At 55.8% G+C, this 20,026-nt stretch overlaps 1 protein-coding gene across 4 annotated transcripts; it reads left to right on the top strand.

Annotated features, from left to right (window-relative positions):
• The first annotated feature begins 109 nt into the window (after positions 1 to 109).
• On the top strand, positions 110 to 15,664 carry NAA50 (N-alpha-acetyltransferase 50, NatE catalytic subunit). 4 transcript variants are annotated; one of them, XM_038754187.1, is made up of 5 exons: positions 110 to 268; positions 11,720 to 11,853; positions 12,144 to 12,263; positions 12,645 to 12,711; positions 12,845 to 15,664. In XM_038754187.1, the coding sequence occupies exons 1-5, from the start codon at positions 171 to 173 to the stop codon at positions 13,026 to 13,028; spliced, it is 603 nt and encodes a 200-aa protein (XP_038610115.1). In that variant the 5' UTR covers positions 110 to 170; the 3' UTR covers positions 13,029 to 15,664. The 4 variants fall into 4 exon arrangements, with proteins under 4 accessions (XP_038610115.1, XP_038610114.1, XP_038610117.1 ...); XM_038754186.1 differs by having other exon boundaries at positions 11,717 to 11,853; XM_038754189.1 differs by lacking the exon at positions 110 to 268 and adding an exon at positions 1,299 to 1,487.
• Positions 15,665 to 20,026: the final 4,362 nt, after the last annotated feature.

The following is a 20,026-nucleotide window of genomic DNA, read 5'->3' as shown; positions in this document are numbered from 1 at the left end:
CCGCCTCCCGGCCGCGTGCGCGGCATCGCGGGGGGAGCTCCGCGTTTCGAAACGACTTCTGGAGGGGACGGTGGGGGGGATTCCGTTGGGAGTGTGCGTGTCACGGGAAGGGGCGGGGGAGGAGCCCCCGCTAATCCGTTGATAAAAACCTCCCGGGTTGGGTGGCAAACATGCTCTCCTGTGGCACAGGAAGAAGTAGGGCAGAGGGTATTGCCGAGGAAGTGACGTCCGGGCGCTCCAGGCCCGGAAATGTTAATGCAACCTCCTAGTAAGACGCGATCCCCTGGCGGGGACTTGGGTTGGGGCGTTGTAAGAAACTCTGACCGGTTGGGAGCGGGGGGGGGGGGGGGCTGCGCGGACCACGTGATCTCGAATCGCGGCGAGGGGGAGCCCTATCGATGACATGAGCTTGGAAAAACTAAAGTCGGCTTCTTTCACGTCGCCCCAAGGGGCCTGGGCGTAAAGGCAGTGCACTGTGGGGAAATCCGCTCAGGAGGCGGGAAAGGTCGAAGGTCAAACAGGAGAGCGGGCTGGGCCGGTCCGCCGGCCGAAATCGGGGGAGGGAGCGATGTTCCTACTGAGAGGGCTCCCGGTGGCCGCGGGAGGGGAGGATCATTTGTTGCCAACTTGTACTTCCCAAGCGCTTAGTAATAATGATGGCATTTGTTTGTTTGTTAGTACAGTGCTCTGCACGCAGTAAGCGCTCAATAAATACGATTGATTGATTGAGACCAAAGAGCCCGGTGGAAGGGGGCCCCCACTTTTGGGCAGGGACTGTCTCTATATGTTGCCAACTTGTACTTCCCAAGCGCTTAGTGCAGCGCTCTGCAGGCAGTAAGCGCTCAATAAATACGATTGATTGATGGAGACCAAAGAGCCCGGTGGAAGGGGGCCCGCACTGTTGGGCAGGAACTGTCTCTATATGTTGCCAACTTGTACTTCCCAAACGCTTAGTACAGCGCTCTGCACGCAGTAAGCGCTCAATAAATACGATTGATTGATGGAGACCAAAGAGCCCGGTGGAAGGGGGCCCCCACTGTTGGGTAGGGACTGTCTCTATATGTTGCCGACTTGGACTTCCCAAGCGCTTAGTACAGCGCTCTGCACAGAGTAAGCGCTCAATAAATACGATTGATGATGATGATGACGGGCCTGGGGTGCGCGGCGCGCCTGCGCGCGGCGGGCAGGGGGGCGTGTCGGCGCGCGAGCGCAGGCAGGGGTGAAAGGTCACGGCGGCGGCGGCGGCGGCGGCGGCGGCCGTGGCGGGAGGGAGCGGCGCGCGGCGGGGCCGAGCCCCGTGCACGTGTGGACGAGGAGCGGGTAGAGGCTCGCGACGTTAGGCGGCGGCGGCGGCGGTTCGAGAGCGCCATAAGGCGGCGGCGGCGGCGGCGACCAGGACCCGTCTCGGTCCCGGGGCGGCAGCCGCTGTGGGAAGCGCCGTTCGCGGGCGACGAAGGCCTCGGGCGGCGGCGGCGGAAGATGAAGGGGTGAGGCGGGGGAGCGGCCCCGGGGGCGCGATGCGGCCGGCCCTTCCCTCACGCAGGCCCGGGGCGAGGAGGGAGGGAGGGCGGCCGGCGGTGGTGGTGGTGGTAGTAGTGAGACGGTTGGGGGAGGGGGCAGCGGGGACACCGAAACCGTCAGGAAGCGGCGGCGGCCACTGAGGAGGTGGAGCCCGCCCGGTGCGGCCTCCCTCTCTCCCTCCTTCCCGCCCGCCCGCCCGGACCGGCCCTGACCGTCTCCTCCCGCGCGCCGGGCCCGCTTTGTCCCCGCCGATCCGCGGACCCCCGTCCCGGGCCATGGCCATTTACGTTTCTCACCCGCGGCTGGCACTTTCCCCCCCGCGCTGGGCCGCGGCAACCTCGCCGACATCCAATTCTTCTCCCGCTTGTAGAACCGGGCTCTTATATAATGGGGCCCGACACCAGCTGCCGCCCTCTTTTCTCGAGCGAACCGTCGTGGTCATGCTGGAGAAGCAGCGCGGCCTAGTGTTCCCAACTTGTACCTCCCAAGCGCTTAGTGCAGTGCTCTGCACACAGTAAGCGCTCAATAAATACGATTGATGATAATCAATCAATCGTATTTATTGAGCGCTTACTGTGTGCAGAGCACTGCACTAAGCGCTTGGGAAGTCCAAGCTGGCAACATAGAGAGACAGTCCCTACCCAACAGCGGGCTCACAGTCTAAAAGGGGGAGACGGAGAACAAAACCAAACATACTAACAAAATAAAATAAATAGAATAGATATGTACAAGTAAAATAAATCGGTAAATAGAGTAATAAATATGTATAAACATATATGCAGGTGCTGTGGGGAAGGGAAGGAGGTAAGATGGGGGGATGGAGGGGGGGCGAGGGGGAGAGGAAGGAAGGGGCTCAGTGTGGGAAGGCCTCCTGGAGGAGGTGAGCTCTCAGTAGGGCCTTGAAGGGAGGAAGAGAGCTAGCTTGGCGGATGGGCGGAGGGAGGGCATTCAATCAGTCAATCAATCAATCGTATTTAATGAGCGCTTACTGTGTGCAGAGCACTGGACTAAGCGCTGATGATGGTAGTGGGAAGAGCCCGGGCCTGGAGCGCCGAGGACCCGGCTTCCCGCCCCAGCTCTGCAACTTGTCTGCCCCGTGGGCTTGGGCGAATCGCTTCGTTTCTCTCATCTGCAAAACGCGGATTCAATATCTGCTAGTAGTAATAACAGTCGTGATTATAATTACGGTATTCGTTGGGCGCGTACTATCTGCCGAACACCATTCTAGGCGTTCTATAATAATAATAATAATAATGCTGGGGAGGTTACAAGGTGATCAGGTTGTCCAACTGTACTATGAATAAGAACAGTGGCAGTTATTAAGCACTTACTATGTACAAAGCACTGTTCTAAAGCACTGGGGGGGCTACAAGGTGATCAGGTTGTCCCACGTGGGGCTTCCAGTCTTAATCCCCGTTTTACAGATGAGGTAACTGAGGCTCGGAGAAGTTAAGTGACTTGCCCAAGGTCACACAGCAGGCGTGACAGAGCCGGGATTCGAACCCATGACCTCTGACTCCAAAGCCTGTGCTCTTTCCACTGAGCCAAGCTGCTTCTAGCAACATTCAGTTCCCGTCCCCCGTGGGGCTCACGTCTAGGTAGGGTGGAGTAGGATTTAGTCCACATTTTACGGAAGTTGAGGCCCAGAGAAAATAAGTGATTTGCCCAAGGTCACCCAGCAGATGTGGTGGGGCTGGGATTAGACCCCAGGTCCTCGGCTCATTCTACTAGGCCACTTGTTCGTCCTACTACTTAGACTGCGAGCCCCATGTGGGACCTGATGATCTTTTCTCTGTCTTAGCGCTTAGTACTGCGCTTGGCACGTACCAAGCACTTGGCAAATCTCACAGTTATTATTGTTATTAGAGGCAAAATCGCTTCTGAGCTATATGCTTGCCTAGCACCCAGAGGGGGTCAGATTGGATAATGATGGTATTTATTTTACACTTACTGCGTGCCATGTACTGTTCTAAGCGCTGGGGTGGATACAAGCACATCGGGTTGGGCAGAGTCCCGGTGCCACGTGGGACTCAGTCTCAATCCCCATTTTACAGATGAGGTAACTGGAGGCACAGAGAAGCGAAGCGACTTGCCCAAGGTCAAGTCTTCACCCTCAACACTTGCAATCCGAACTAAATCTTTTCCTTCTCTCCACCCCCTAAACTGATCAATCATCTTTATTGAGCACTTATTAGTATGTGTAGAGCACTGAACGGAGAGTACAGTATAACAGAGTTGGGAGGTTCGTTCCCCGCCCTCAACAAGCTTACAGTCTAGAGGGAGGAGAGAGCAAAACCAACAGAACATCAAGTGACATTAGTAGACGTATAATGCGGTGTCATTCTAGGATGCTCGTGGCTTTCAAAAAAGAGTTCACATCGATCAGGATTATTTAATGAGCACTAGCTCAGTTAATCAGCATTGTTTCTGGCACTCAGGTGCAGTAGAGTGGGTAGGCACGTTCTCCGCCCCCCCCAGCAATTTACAATCTAGCTGGGGAGAAGGGCGTTAAAATTGATTATAAATCAATCAATCAATCGTATTTATTGAGCGCTTACTGTGTGCTGAGCACTGTACTAAGCGCTTGGGAAGTACAAGTTGGCAACATATAGAGACGGTCCCTACCCAACATTGGGCTCACAGTCTAGAAGGGGGAGACAGAGAACAAAACCAAACATATTAACAAAATAAAGTAAATAGAATAGATATGTACAAGTAAAATAAATAAATAGAGTAATAAATTTGTACAAACACATATGCATATATACAGGTGCTGTGGGGAAGGGAAGGAGGTAAGACGGGGGGGGGATGGAGGGAAGAAGTATCTCAAAGAGTAAAGTCTGTAAACCTGCTTGTCATAGCCCTTTTGTAGAAGACTGAATGTGACGGTGGATTTTCTTTTCAAACGGTGGTGAAATGAGCTGCCTATTTTACGTTGACTCAACTTTGTGGGAAGTGGGTGTCCCCAGGTGGGTGCTTTTCTTGTGCTTAACACGTTTTTGTCTTTCTGCCCTGCTTTTAATGTAGGAGCAGCGTGGTCTAGTGGAAAGAGCAAAGAGCGCAAGCCTGGGAGGCAGAGGACCTGAGTTCTAATCCTCGCTCTGCCACTTACCTGCTGTGACCTTGGGCAAGTCATTTCACTTCTCGGAGGCTCAGTTCCCTCATTGGTAAAATGGGGATTCAGTACCTCTTCTCCCTCCTGTTCAGACCGTAAGCCCCTTGTGGGACATAACTGCATCTATCCCGGCCCTTAGTTCAATGCTTGGCACGTAGCAAGCGCTTAACAAATACCACTGTTATTGTTATTATATGTACATTTTGTACGTGTCACACTACTGACTGATTGCACACTTTAAAATTAGCCTTACAAACAGGCGGCCCAGAGAAATCTTTCAGCTGGCAGAAATTCGCATGCCCAGGCGGCAACCCGCTTCTAGCCACTCCCACCGCTCTCTTGGTGCCCTTCTCTCTAAGCCCTGAGAGCTCCATTTACCTGTGGCCCCCAAAGCCAGGCTACCCTTGCTGGCCAAATTTCCATGGAAATTGAATGAATGGCCTCAGCAAAGGGAGGGAGAACTTATCCTTTTCGCGCATTGTGCTGCCTACCTTGAGGCTTTGATAGTATTTGCACTTTTGGCTTAAAGTCCTTAAGAAAACTAACGGCAATGCTGTGGAGCTCAGGGGAGCCTAGGCCCCGGCGAAGAGGCGGGAAAGTGCCGTGACTGCCTCTGCCCTAGGGACGTGGAAGGGCCCCTCCTACCAGGTAATTCAGGGCCTGCGAAGGGACAGTTGAGGTCCCCGCTGGCCACCGAGCCCTCATCTTTTCGGAGATGCCCATCTGGGATTTGGCGGGATCGATGTTGGCCAAAACTTTTCCCTGTCTGGGTTCAAACGGGACCGCTGCAATGGAGAAGTCCATCCCATCCACCCGGTCCAAAGACGGGGACCTCATTAGTATTGCTTTCCTTTGGGTTGGGCGGAGCCGAGGGCAGGAGACCATAAGAGGGAGGGAGAGAGAGTGGGCGTTTCATCCCCATTCCTCAGATGAGGAGACTGAGGCACAGGGCAGTCAAGTGACATGCCCGAGGACCCATAGCAGACAAGTGTTGGGGCCGGGCTTCGAACCCAGATCCCCTGACTCCCATCTCACTGTTGGTGAGAGAGTTGGTTGTGGATCTGAAAAAGTAGATTCAGTGGTGTGGATCCGCACAGGTGGTGTGAGAACCCACCCAGCCGTGGAGCCTCGTTTTCACAGATTTGCTTCCCCTCCCACCCCCAGGGCGTCCACAGTCTGTCAGTTGGTGACATGAGTGCTTACCATAGGCAGAACACTGTACTAAGCATTTGGGAGAGTACAATAACAGAGTTGGTAGACGCTCTGCCCACAAGGAGCTGACAGTTCACGTAAGGGTGCGTACACACACATATGCACGTGATTTCTTTCCTTTCCCTTTGACTAGTAAGGTAGTGAGCTGCAAGCACAGCAGCTTTCACCATAATGGCGCTTTTTCCCTCTAGGGAACCATCAGTTTGCGTGGTTTTTTGTGGTGGTGGTGGTGGTTTTTTGTTTTGTTTGTTTTTTTAAAAGCAGTGTATCTTCTCCCCCCTCCATGTGAGCCCCATACTCTGGTTACCTCCTAACTATCCACAGTCTCCTCCACCTCCCCGCCGTTCCAGCCTTGGGGCGTCGGCTTGCCCACAGCCTAGACCTGCTCTTGGGCTCCCGCGTCTGGTGCCTGACTGACCCAGGGAGCTTTTCCATGTGAGGACTTTGTCTTTGGAGGAGGCCGACTGAGCAGGTGCAGGCAGATGTCCTGTCCAAGGGAGCGAGGCCCAAGCAAAACCACTGCAGGAAGGGAAAGTTGTTATACTGCACACCCACTTCATCATTTAATTATTGATCATGCCTGTTGGGAGCCTGTGTTACACGGGGCCCGTACTCAACATTTGGGAGAGTGCGGCAGAAACCAGAGGCACCGTCTCTGCCCTCATGGAGCGTACAACTTCGTGGATTGGTATGGTCTTCTTCCCAGAGACCCATCTTAATATAATCATAGCAATCTCAGATCCCTTATGGGAAACATGGATAACCCTGAGTAGAGGTTTCTCTGTCCCTCGACCAAGGACTGGTTTGGTTTTTTAGCTTGGGGACAGTGGGAGAAACAGCGGTTTTTTGTTTTTATTTTTTTCAAAATGAAATGAATCTTTCTAATTGTCACTAGATCCTTCATTCCCTCAGAATTGGTGGGTGGGAAGAAGAAATGCTTGTGATAGGTCCTTGTTCAAACCCTGGAGTTGTGACTAGCAGAGCAGACACACACCCCTTTTTTTTCTACTTTTGACCCACTTCTGCCTCTCCCGGTGAGCCTGTCTGGGTTTCTCTCAAGTCCTCAGAAATGTGACACGGGCAGTCTTGGCTGGCAGACCTTAACCAAGGGCACAAACTCCCTTCTTTCCTTGCCTCCAGCACTTCAGGCGACTGGGGCTGCGGTGAGGAGGAGCCGATCCCAGGGAGGTTTGGCGTTTCGGGGATTGAGGGAGGCTTTGGGCAGAGAGCTCTGGGTTTGGTTTCAGCTCCACCTTTCGATTTAGGAACGAGAGATAGAGGAGGAGCAGAAAAGGATGATGGTATTTATGCAGCATTCTCTGTGTGCCAAGTATTCCACTAAGCGCTGGGATAGATACAGGATAATCAGATTGGACATAACCCCATCCCTTTACAAGGCTCATGGTCTGAACAAGGATATTTAATCCCCATTTTCCAGGTGATGCCCAGAAAAGTTGATTGACTTGCTCTAGTTCTGACTTTTTTTTATGATATTTGTTAAGCACTTACTGTGTGCCAGGCACTGTGCCAAGTGCAGAGGTAAATACAAGCTAATCAGGTTGGACACAGTCCATGTCCCAGTCAGAGCATTAATTCCCATTTTACAGATGAAGTAACTGAGGCACAGAGAAGTGAAGCGACTTACCCAAGGCCATAAGACAGCAAGTGGCGGAACTGGGATTAGATCCCTGGTCCTTCCAGGGGGCCTGGTGGTTTTCCCTACGGGTGCTCAGTCCGGCGCCCCTCCAGTCACGCAGCCCTCCCGTGGCTCTGGCCGTGAGGACCCGCTCTGGACGGCACCAGAGTCACCATGACCGCTGACCTCACCCCAGTCTTCCTTCTGCTGGTCTTAGTGTCCAGTCCTCAGTGAGGGGAAGGGCAGTCGAGAGGCCACTTCTCTGCGTCACCCGTCGAGGCCGGGGAAGTTGAGACTGTCTGCTGAAAGCGCCAGCGTGGTTTCGGGCGGAGGTCGGTGACCCGGAGGGCAGAGCCTTTATACCATGCCCGCTCTAGACGAAGCCACTTCCCTCGAGGAAGGCAATGCCTCCACAGTCTGTTGCCAGTGGGCTGGTGTTTGTTGTTACTCCCCGTGTTGCTCCCCTGTCCCCGGGGCAGACCGTTGCAGGCCCTGCAGTCAAAGCCACGCTTAGCCGGAGCCCGTTGGCAGCAGCAAGCACTAAGACGGGCCCGCATGCTCAGTCAGTAGGTTTCACTGAGCAGGTACTGGGTACAGAGTGCCGTACTGAGCGCTGGACAGAGTACGGTAGATTTGGAAGACGTGATCCCCGCCCTCGAGGAGCTGAGAGTCTAGCAGGGAAAACAGGCAGTAATGTAAATTACAGGTGGGAGGAAGTAATAGAGCATTTGAGAGATTGTATGTAAGCTGGGGGTGAGGGGAGTGTACTCATGTGTTTTGAAGTGGCACAGGAGTTCTGATGGGGGAGTTGGGGACTCCTGGAGGAGATGCCATCTCATAAGGGCCCTGCAGGTGGGCATTATAGAAATCTGCCAGATATGAGCAAGAGGTTGCTAGAGAGAGAGAGATGAGATTTTTTTTTTGGTGTGTTAAGCACTTACCTTGTGCCAGATAAGTGACTTGCCCAAGGTTACCCAGGAGACAAGTTGCCAGAATTAGAACCAGGTCCTTCTCACTCCCAGGCCCGTGCAGTATCTATCCACTAGGCCACTCTGTGTCTCAGTGAATGAGAATGAGGTGCAGTTAGTCTTAGCTTGAGGGGAGTGAATGGTATGGCCTGGGGTGGGATGGAGAAAAGAGGGTAAGGGGGGGAGCCTTTCATGATTGCTTCCTTCCTTCTGCCCCCAATGTCATTTGTTGGGTCAATTAATCTAGCTGGCTACCAAAGCTTCCTCCAGGCCAGGCCCCGATTCTAATATTTCCTCTAAAGCTCTCTTTTTGACCCTCCCCATCCCAGCCATCTCTTACCTTCTCCACGTTGCCACTGGAATCTGGCCCTCGGAGTGGGCTGTGGCGTGGTGGCCGCCGGGGCCATCTCCGGCTTTCTCCACCCACCCTCTGACCGGCCAGAGCTCCCTCTGGGAGCTCCTCCTGCCGTGCCTTGCTCCCCTAGTGTTGTAGGGGGAGGCTCCCGAGACGTGGGTGACCGAGTCCGGGCTGCTGAGTGGGCAGCTCAGGCTGTGGCCCCAAGGCAGTGCCCTGGGATGGGGAGTGCCGGGGCAGCTCCTCCCTGCCCTTTCCCTCGGTGTTTGCCGGAGTGAATGTGGCCGCACAGGTGGGGTCCCAGATCACACCCTGCCAAAAATGGGCCAGAACAGGATGAGCCTCAGGCCTGAGATGTCAGGGCTGTGGCCGCCTGCCCTCCACGGCCCTGCTGGGGCCCGCAGGGCAGCAGGAGGGCAGAGTGCGACGTGGTCTGGTGTGCCTGGAGGCATTTAGGTGTCAACGGTCCTCCATGGAAAAGTGACCACGGCACGGTGCTGTGCTGTGGAGGCTTGGCCCAGTAGGCAGCTCCCTGGGTAGCCACTGTGGTCTTTGCACCCTTGTTTTTAGGTTGTCTGCGGGGCCTGGCCACCTCGCTGAACACTCTTGGTGGTTCCTCGGTCAGAAACCATGCCCCCATTGGCCCACGGCTAGAACCCAGGTCTCTTGGATCCTGGCACCGGGGTCCTTTCCCACGGAGCCTGGCGGGGTATCTCCCCTGTGACCCAGGCTTGATGCTTCGCATTGTCATCCTAGGGTGCCTGACTGGTCCGCAGAGCTGTCCCCTTCCCGGAGAGAAAGGTCTCTCTGGGCTTCATGACCTTAACTGGTTTCTCTGCCACGTCATCTGGCTGCCCTCCAGGGGAGAGCCTCCTGGAGCTCTCTCTACTGTACCCGGTCACCATGTGGTGCACTCAGGGTCCTTGGCTGGCAGTGGGCCAGGGTGTTTGAGGTGCTGGGGGGAGGGTGTGGGGGGGCGGTCTGCCGAGGCCTTGACAGGGTGGCCAGAATAGTTTACTGTCTCATGGGAGGGCAGCGGGGACGATCTCATCCTTGAGTGTGAGAACTTCACCACAATCCCCTGCTAGTGGCCTGGTGGACACCAGTGTCCCCATCCTAGTGGTTTCCCAATTGGTCCTGCCGAGGAGAGCCGGGAACTGGGAACCAGGAGGCCTGGGTTCCCATCATGGCTGGCTGCATGGGCAGAGGCCGCACGTGCCCTTAGCCCTGTGCTACCTGCTCGCTGCACACGAGACTCCGTGCGGGACTGGGGTTTGTCCAGCATTCCCACTGGGAAACTCGGTTGCCCACCTCCGGGGCTCAGTGAGTCGGGGTCTCCAGCGAGCAGCACCGGGTCAGCTTTCCAGCTGTTGGTCCGATGGGCTGCACAACAGCATTTTCCCGTTCTCCGGGCCTGGCTGCCGTGGGCTGTCTAGCCTGTGCTGCCCCTCTTTTGGCCGCCACGGGCTCTGGTCCATGCTGCCCCTCGCTGGCCGCCTCGAGCTCTCTGGCCCAAGCTGCCCCTCTGCTTTACTCGGACCACCTACCGCTTCAACTAGGCCCGCGCCCGACAGTTAGGTCGCAGGGGGTCGTGCCGGCCACGGAGGGCAGGCTGTGGAAGGAGCTGAGCTATAATTAAAGAGGGGTTAGGCCAGGAGGCTGCTGGAGATGGGCAGCGTGAAATTCCACACCCGGCGGCCAGCCGGCCTCTGGACTTGCCTCAAACTTTCCCCGTTGTGCTGGGCGAGCGGGGGGCCAGGTGGGCGGGGTTTCCTGAGCCCCAGACCATGTGCGCGCGGGGCACCTGGCCCTTGTGGTTCCTCGGATCAGAGTTTTACGGCCCCCCACCCTCGGGGAGCCTTGGGCGGGAGGCCCGTTCCTCTGCAGCCTGCTCTACCAGGTCGAGCTCCTGCGCTCAACCTCCCCTCGGGAAAGGAAAGTGGCCACATCCCAGCACCGCCTTGGACCATTTAGCCCAGTCGCATCGGCTTGTGTCGTGTGTGTGGTGGTGCGGGGGGAGCTGGGGGTGTGAGTCAGGGTTCCTGGAAACCTCCCGCTGCCGAGAACATAGCTGAGCAGTGCAACAACATCACCGAGCATCCCCTGCCTCCCCACGGACCCTCCGCCAACCCAGGGTGTGGACCAGCTGGGCGGGTGTTGTTTGGCCGAGCTGCTCTCCGGCCTGTTGTCCCCATGTTGCCTCAGGGTTGACCCCTGGTCCTCCCCCCCAAATCCCTTAGAGCCCCAAGTTGGCTGGCGGGGTGTAGTGTGTGGCTCCGTGTGCCCCCTGCAGCGCAGCCATCTTGGTGTGTCTAGGGGGAGCGGTCTGGTGCTCGAGGAGCAAACATCCCGTTGGGCCAGGGAGTGAGCCCGGCGGGCCCTTCTAGGGGCCTTGGGCAAGGCGCGTGAAAGGAATACCGGCCGCCCGACCCCCGGCCTGGCCGGCGCCCAGGACTGCAGGCCGGGCTCCCAGCGTCCCCTTGGCTCTAAAGGGACCAGCCTCTGCTGCTGACTCACCGGGGGTCGATCGGTGTTTGCCGAGGGTCCGCCGTCCCAGGGCTATGGGAAATACGGGGTGGAGGTAAGGCTGGCCCCACTGCTAAGCAAGCAGGGGGAGACCAGTCTGATCCCCCATACCCGAGGGCGGGGAATAGGGGCCACGTGGGAGCAGGTGGTTTCTAGCCAGTCCCTAAATTGAGTCTGCGGGCTCCTCGACCAGTTCGGAACACCTGGCCCCGGTGACCTGGAGGCTTTGTGGTGCCGGGGTGGGCAGCCGAGTTGGAAGCTCCGTGAAGTGGGGAACCGAGGACATCGGGGTCCCGGGACCCTCCTCTGCCGGGCAGCCGCGTCCGCTGCAGGGAGCCTCCTGGGGTCCAGGCGGGTTTTGAGCATGTTTTGGTTTGTTCCAGTAGCCGGATCGAGCTTGGAGATGTGACGCCACACAACATCAAGCAGCTGAAGAGACTGAACCAGGTCATCTTTCCAGTCAGCTACAACGACAAGTTTTACAAAGACGTGCTGGAGGTCGGCGAGCTGGCAAAACTCGGTACGGTCCCAGACTCGCTTTCTCTCCCCTTCCTCCTCAGCCGGCTGTGGATGCCCGCCGAAAACCGAGCGTGGTCTTGACCTGGGCTGCGTGTTCCCCCTCACCAGACTCGTGTTCTGAGTCCGGCTGTCTGCTCACGGGCCACATGGCCTTGTCCCAGGCCTGTGCATGGGGTGGGGGGGTTGAGGGTGTGCATGGGGGTCTCATGTGGCACCGGAGCCAAGGGGGCTTGGTGGAGCTGTGGCCGGGAACCTGAGGCCTTGTCATTTGCCCTCCCCGTGGCGAGGCAGCCTACTTCAATGACATAGCCGTGGGTGCCGTATGCTGCAGGGTGGACCACTCACAGAGCCAGAAGAGGCTCTACATCATGACGCTGGGCTGCCTGGCCCCCTACCGCAGGCTAGGGATCGGTAAGTTCATTCCCGGCCGCTTCCAGCCCCTCTCCTGGGAGATGCTTAGCAGACCTAGCCTCGGTCTCTGCCCCGGTCCTCTGCCTTGGCCTCGGACCTTCCCCTTCCCTAGACCCTGGCAAGCTGGTTTCCCTGTTAGGGACCGCTGCTGGCAAACTGGGACACTGAGCTGGGGGAGCATCCTTCTGTTAAGCCCCCTGGGTCCTCTTCCCCTTTCCTCCCTCCCCCTTCCCATGCGTGGTTCCACTTTCCACCAGGAAGAATTGACCTTTCCTCTTCCGGGAGTTGCTGTCTGGAACACCCCAGCTTCACAGCTCGGGGGGGGGGCTACGTGTGATCTCAGGTTGTGCGTTACTTATTTGCTCGTCGGTTTGTTGGCAGGGACAAAGATGTTGAATCATGTCTTAAACATCTGTGAAAAGGATGGCACTTTTGACAACATCTACCTGTAAGTTAATGGCTCCCTTGCTGGAAGGGTTTCCGAGCCTGTGGAAATGGGGCGGGCCGGAGGGCTGGAGTGAGTCTGGGCTTCCGCTCAGCGGAATTTTGACTCTGACCATCGGTACCTTCTCCTGCCTTAGGCATGTCCAGATCAGCAACGAGTCCGCCATCGATTTCTACCGGAAGTTTGGCTTTGAGGTCATCGAGACGAAGAAAAACTACTATAAGAGGATAGAGCCCGCGGACGCGCATGTGCTGCAGAAGAACCTTAAGACCCCCCCGCCTCTCGGTCAGAGCACAGACGTGCAGAAGCTCGACAACTGAGCTGGGCCCGGGCGGAGGGGCCCCGGGCGGACTGCCGCCTCGCACTTGCTTGTCGCCAAATACGAGAGACCTGTCGACGATCCGGTTTTCCTCTCTCCGTCCCCTCCGCCTCGGAAACGCTTGGTTCTCCCACCCTCGTCTCTCTCCTCCTCTCCCCTCTGGCCTCCCCTGCACAGGTTTTCACGTTCCTTCCGAGGACCTGGGAGACCGATCGTATTGAGTGGCTTTTTCTCGTTGTTCTTTTGTGTCTCGGTGAGGGAGGAAGGACGGAGGGGTTGTGCAGTTGCGCAGGGGGTGGCGGGTGGTCCTGAAAGATGTGGGTGGTAAGTAGAATGGCAGGTTTCCTTTGGAGTGGTATTTTTTTTCTTTAATCTCCTTTCACATTGAAGGGCAGAGTGTAGAAAATCTTCATGTATTTCAAAACAAGAAAAAGCAATACTTTGTCCTCTGTGAGCCCCGGACCGGTTTTTGCGTCTGTGGCGTTCTGGATTTTGTGTTGTTTTTGGGGGTTTTTTTGGTGACTTTTTTTTTTTCCCCAGTTACGATCTGTGGGATGCAGTCATCTCAGCAGCCATGGCCGTGCACTCTGCCTCCCATTCCTCCCGAGCCCGCTCTCGGGACTGGGAGCGTTGGGAACCCTAGAGTGAATTTCAGCCTAATCTTTGGTAGCTGGCCTCTCTCCTCGCTACTGCCCCTGCCTCTCACTCCCCCCAGGGTGGGGTGGGGGGTTCGGGTTTAGGAATGGCAGCCCGGTCTGTGTCCTGTACTCTTCTGGTCTCTGAATGTTTGAGTTCGACTTCTCCGCTTTTGACTGGTGAGTGGCAGTTTTGCTCTCCCTGCTACAGGTTGTTTCTGGAGGTCAGGGGGGTGGGTGCGGTGCTCACTCCCATCCCACCCATTGCGGCCTTTGCCCAGAAACAGGTTTGATATGCTCCTGGTTCGTGTTTTTTTTTTTCTCTTTTCTCCCTCCCTCCCTTCCTCTCCCCCCCCCCCCAACCCCCCTGTTTTTGTTTTTGTTTGTTTTGCTGCAAATCCCTTGTCTGCTCCTGGAATAAAGTTAACCCTAAAACTAGTTAGTCAAGCTGTCCAGCAGCGATTCCCCGGCCGGGGCGATTCTGTGAAATCAATCTGAGATACTTCTCTGCCGTCGAGCAGCCGTTCATCCTTTTGTTAAGAAATCCCTGCCCAGTAGGAAGCGGTTGGACTGGCGCATATGGAGCAGGCTGCAGGGATGTGCTTTGCTTTGGCCGCGGGCTCCTCGGAGCAGGCTGAGCTCCGATGGGTGACCAGAGAAGAAAGCTACAGGCTCCGAGGAAGGGATGTGTTGGCTGGCTCACAGCGTGCCGCTCCCTGTGTAGGGAGGGGACGAGAGAGAGAGAGTCAGAGAGATCCACAGACAGTGATGATATGCGTAGTAGCCTCCTGGTGGTTCCCTTCTCAGTGGTAATTTTCAGTCTGGGAACTGGAAAACGGAGCACTCACATTGGACTGTGTGGGGCCGCTTTAAGCCCTCCCAGCCATGGAAGACTACGCTTGGCATCCTCCATTTCCTTTCTCTCGAAGAGGCCTGTGGGGAGGTGACTGCTGGTTTTGCGGATCCCGAGGCTGGATGCTCCCTGAGGGCTTTCTGTCCTAGAAGGAAGAGGCTGCGGGCCATCCGGGGCTGGGTGGAGGGCTGCTTTGGGAGCCACAGGTGTGAAGAACGAATGGCTAGACTGGGCCTCTCTCCTACTCCCGGCCCCCCGGCCCCAGTCCCCTCTCAGGTAGGTGGGTGATACCTGGGTGGTGTTGGTGATTCCTGAGACTTGGCCCAAAGACTAGCAAGTTCAGAGACAGGGCTAGAAGAAGCTATTCAGGATTCCTTTAAAGGCTTCCAGAAGCTGACACTTTCATTGGTGATTTTTCCGTCCACTTTCCCCCCGCTTCTGGGGGATTTCGGGGTGAACGTGGCTTCTCTGAGCTCCCCCATCCACCTATTTTCTGTAGCTACCTGTGGTGGGGTCTGGTCAGGCCACGAGGCCCCCTCTCTCAGCTGGCCCATTCTGGTCAGAGCGTGCCCAAGGTGGGGATCAGAGAGCCGCCTCTGGCTCCAGAAGATGAAAGTGTGAGTGCTCCCGGCCTGGTGAGTGCTGGAGAAAGGCCATGGCTGTGGAATTAGAACCCGGTCTACCCTTGGGCAGAGTAGGCGGAAGCCAGGGGTTTGGTGGGCTGTAAGGTTGGCAGCCTGAAACAGTTTTGGGGTGGGGTCCTGTATCCGGGGTGTTGAACAGTAGTAACCCTTTGGCTTGAGACCCTCCTACTCCTCCCCCTAACTCTTGTGCCCGAGAGCAGCCCCCGCCACATCATCCCCACTGGGGCAGGAGGTTTCATGGGGCAGTCGTTGCCCCTTCAGTCTTGGGCGTGAGAGCATACGAGGAAAATCTATGCAACTAATACTTGGACCCCGGGTGTAGGCTGTGTATGTGAAGGATCCGCCCAGACCAAGGAACCGGGGAGGAGGGACCCAGAGCTCCCTCGTTTTTGGAGAGGGAAGAACTTTTTAAAAAATGCTTCAGAAGCTGGGTTTAACTTGCTGTTGATTTTTTGCTGCCATTGCTGTTCTGTGTGAAATAAACGTGTGCTGTTTTGTTCCGGGACTGCCCTGATCTGTCTGATACGTGTAAGGTGGGTGGCCCAGGCGTGTGACGTAGGCGTGATGTGGCCAAACTAGGCTATTGGTTTGGGCTGTTGATATCACAACCCTTATCCTCTCCCTTCCTCCTGTGCCTGCTCCTCCCTCTTCCTTCCTTCTCCCACAGAGGAAGAGAAAATGGCAGGGGCCCTAGCCCCTAAACTCCAGTAGCGGGCAGTGGCTGCTCCAGAGCCAGGAGGATTCTGTCGCTGAAAACAGGTGGTGGCCGGGGTGGAAACCAGGAGTGTCAGCCCCCGGGGTTTGGACTCATTTACCACCCGTCCCTGGAAGTCAACGACTGGCTCTGGAGGGTCCGGGTAGGGGGGCGGGTGGGTGAGCAGATCACAGCCCAGTGGTGACAAATTCAATAAAGTAGCATCTCGAGCATGGGGTCCAAAAGCACACTGACGTTTCCTCCCCACCAAGTTGACTGGGCTTGTGACTTTCTGCAAGATGGTATACAATGGACACTCAATCTCTGCATCCAAGTGGAACCCTCCACTTGTGGGGACGATTCCCTCTGTCTGGACCTGGATAGGGCCCTCCCACAGCTTCCTGTCTCCCTGCTCTGGAGGCCAGCAGCCCGGGCTCTAGACCGTCGCCGGGCTGTGGTCCACAGAGGCCTCCGTGATTGAAGTGGCCCTGCCGGGCCTACAGCGGTTTCAGCCGGGAAGTCAGTCCCAGACCGCCCGTGCTTGGCACCCCCAGTTACGAGGCCAGACGCCTCAAGCCAAGTACGTACCACGGAGTTGTGAACCTGAGCATGCTGTTTTCAGTTCTGGCCAGACGAACCGGTAACAGTAGCGTTGGAAAACCAGCCTGCAGCTTGGCCCACCCTCAGTGGTACATTACTCAGGGTGGATCTGTGTTGTCCAGGGGAGGCATGAGGTAGACTGGGGGACGAGAAAGCTAATTTGACTTTTCCCTCCGTCGTCCCTGCCTGCTATGGGGAGATTAATGTCTGTCTGTCTCTCTCTCTCTCTAGACTGTAAGCTCGTTGTAGGCAGGGAACATGTCTGCTATATTGTACTCTCCCAAGGGCTTAGCACGGTGCTCTGTGCACACGACTGACCAGTGGATCGATTTCCAGGGCTGGTTCCGTGGGCAGGCTTGGCTGACAGTTTGCAGGATTGGGTTTCAGAGTGACCCCTCGGGGGAGCAACCGGGTCGGCCCGAATTCTTCCACTGAGTGATGTTGGAACTGGACCACTGACCAAATGAGCCGGAGCGGTCCTAGGGCCTGTCCTGCCTCAGAACCCTTGGAGTCATGGGTGGGGAGCAGTGGGAGGATCCAGGTCTTGGCCTCAGCTGGCAGAGCTCCCTAGGGAGAGACGATGAACAACTTGGGTGAGTAGAGGAGGGGCCAACTGCCTCAGCGGGGTGGGTTTTTGTCTTTTGTTTTTTGGGGGTTTTTTGGCTTTCAGAAACACTGCAGAGCTAAGCAGTCCTGATTCTGATCCTTCCTCATAAAAGAATTTCAGCAGGTGCTCCATGTCCCAGTTCCATATTATGAGTGATGAGCGAGGAGCGTGAGGAATTTGTGGTGGACTAAAAGTCCAGGGTCACTTGTCACTGGGGTAAAAATACTCCAGCCTCCTAAGCAATGGGGGCTTGGAGCTAAGTGACGCCCGGGCATTGGTGGGCTGGGACACCTGATCCTTGGGGATGGGACCCGTGTCTATGTCCTCTGCCAACGATCCAGCCCTGATCTGAAACATTGGCCCAGCCAGGCTGGAGCAGGGTTTCTAGAGCCAGTGAGGATGGGAGAAATCCTTTTCTGCAACAACTCCCGGGAGACTTCCCTGTAGGGATCGTTGCTCACCATTCTCTTCCTACGGTTTTCTCTTGGAGTGAGTTGAGGCGGGGATTGGCATGGTGGCCACCCTGACCCCAGGGAGGGCCTGCCTGGCATTGTGGCTGATGAGGAACAGATGCTGTTTCCAGAAAGGGCCCAAGGCCCACAGCCGGGACTCCCGCTGCTCATCCCTGTGGCCTCAAACTTGGAAAATGTTTTCTTGGCCCTTGGTTACTAGCTGCTGGCGGGTGGGGGGACTATCCAGGGGGAAGTTAAGCTTACAATTTAGCCAAGAAGAGCAAGAGATCCCCTTCCATTCCTCTCAACTCTCCAGCCTCACCTCTTGGGCAATCTCGCTTGTGCCTATGGTGATGATATCTGGGGGCTAGGCCCTGGGCAGGTGGGCCCTCTGAACCCAAAGGCAGATTTAAAACTTGGGCCACAGTTAGGTATCAGCGCCAGCGGTCGGTGGCGAGACCCCAGAACCGTCCCCTGTCTGCATTCTGTGCTGGCAGCCGGCCTGCTGCTCACCCACCACTTCATCCTGCAATGGGCTGTGCAGTCAATCAACCAATGACAGTACTAAGCTGCTATGGGCAGATCACTGCCCTAAACACTTGTGAGAGTCCCATAGCAGAAGGCATGTCCCCTGTCCTTCTGATCTAGCTCGGGAGACGCACAAAACAATTATGGAGAGGAGGAAAGGGATTGGACAGGAGAAGATGAGGATGGGTAAAGCTTTTTTCTTCTTTATGGATTTGTGCTTACTCTGCGTCCGACTCTGTACTAAGGGGATAAATACAAGATAATCAAGTTGGACACAGTCTCTGTCCCACTTAGGACTCACAGTCTTAATGCCCATTTTACAGCTGAGGTAACTGAGGCACAGAAAGGTTAAGTGACTTGCCCATGCTTACACAGCAGAAAAGTGGCAGAGCTGGAATTAAGACCTAGGCCCCTCCGACTGCCTGGCCTGTGTTCTTTCCACTATCCCGTGCTGCTTCATTAAAGTGCATGAATGGAAGAGTGTGCCTTGGGATAGATAACAGCGTGGCTCAGTGGGAAAGGGCATGGGCTTTGGAGTCAGAGGTCATGGGTTCAAATCCCGGCTCCGCCAACTGTCAGCTGTGTGACTTTGGGCAAGTCACTTCACTTCTCTGTGCCTGTTACCTCATCTGTAAAATGGGGATTAAGATTGTAAGCCCCATGTGGGACAACCTGATCACCTTGTAACCTCCACAGTGCTTAGAACAGTGCTTTGCACATAGTAAGCACTTAATAAATGTCATTATTATTATGTACAGGAGCTCTGGCGGGAGGGGAGCTCCAAGGTGGGAGTGGAGGGGGTAGGCGGTGGAGCAAAGAGAAAGAAGTCGTGTGAGCCCGTGGGGCTTCAGAAGGGCTGTGATCCCCTTTGAGGACAACAGGACTCTCCCATAGGCTCAGGGCAGCTGTTGCCTCTGCCATCTCCTGGTACAATCCAGCTCATAACAGTGCAGGGGCAGAGAGGAAATGCAAACCCTAGCAAAAACTGGATCATCTGTGGGGCCGCTTCCTTCAAGTCTCTTCAACTCACTCCAGTCATCTCTCCCTTAGCCTCACCCCCTGCTCTATGCTGAGCTCTCCATTTCTCCCAAGCCAGCCGTCTTCCCTGTACCTCCCTCTCCAGCCTCCCGCTGTTCCCCCACCCGCCCAGCCTGGGACTCGCTCCTCACCAAATCCAACCGGCCACAGGCCTCTCGGTAGTCAGAGCTCTCCTGAAAGCCCACCTTCTCCAGGACTTCTTGGATTCATTCCCAGCCCCCCATCAGATATGCCCCTCAGCTACCTCTAGCACTTACACCCATCCTCTGCACTCCGTGTGTATGTATATGCAATTGTGGTATTTTTTAAGCACTTGATGATCACGTGCTTGGCACATAAGTCAGAAGGCCGAGAAGCAGCATGGCCTAGTGGAAAGAGCCTGGGACTGGGAGTCAGAAGACCTGGGTTCTAATTCTCGTTCTGCCAACTGCTTGCTATATGACCTTGGGCAAGTCTCAAACTTCTCTGTGCCTGTTTACTGTAAAATGGGGATCAAATCCTACTCCCTCTTACTTAGACTATGAGCCCCAAGTAGGACAGGGATGGTGTCCAACTTGACTGACTAGTATATACCCCAGTGGTTAGGACAATGTTTGACACATAGGTAGGGTTTAACAAAAATCACAAAAGAGGCGCTCCCTGTCCCAGGTGGAGATCATAGTCTAAGTAAGAGAGAGACTAGGTACTGAATCCCCAATTTACAGATAAGGAACTGAGGCACTGAAGTGAAGTGACTTATCCGAGGTCACACCTCCCCCCCCAGATATCGGACAGAAAATTGCTGTCCCCCACTTCAAAGCCTTATTGAAGGCACATCTCCTCCAAGAAGCCTTCCCTGACTAAGCTCTCTTCTTCTCCCACTCCCTTCTGTGTCGCCCTGACTTGTCCCCTTCGTTCATCCTCCTTCTCAGCCCCACAGCACACATGTATAGATCTGTTTTTTATTTA

Source organism: Tachyglossus aculeatus, chromosome 11 (assembly GCF_015852505.1).
Source record: "Tachyglossus aculeatus isolate mTacAcu1 chromosome 11, mTacAcu1.pri, whole genome shotgun sequence".
Lineage (NCBI taxonomy): Eukaryota > Metazoa > Chordata > Mammalia > Monotremata > Tachyglossidae > Tachyglossus > Tachyglossus aculeatus.
The sequence above is the reverse complement of the archived record's forward strand: the minus strand, read 5'-3'. Positions and strand labels throughout refer to the sequence as shown.

Coding starts and splice junctions, on each gene's coding strand:
- NAA50 (XM_038754186.1), top strand. CDS start 171: ATGCTCTCCTGTGGCACAGGAAGAAGTAGGGCAGAGGGTATTGCCGAG. Junction 12,264..12,644: donor CTACCGCAGGCTAGGGATCG/GTAAGTTCATTC, acceptor GTTTGTTGGCAG/GGACAAAGATGTTGAATCAT. Junction 12,712..12,844: donor ACTTTTGACAACATCTACCT/GTAAGTTAATGG, acceptor CTCCTGCCTTAG/GCATGTCCAGATCAGCAACG.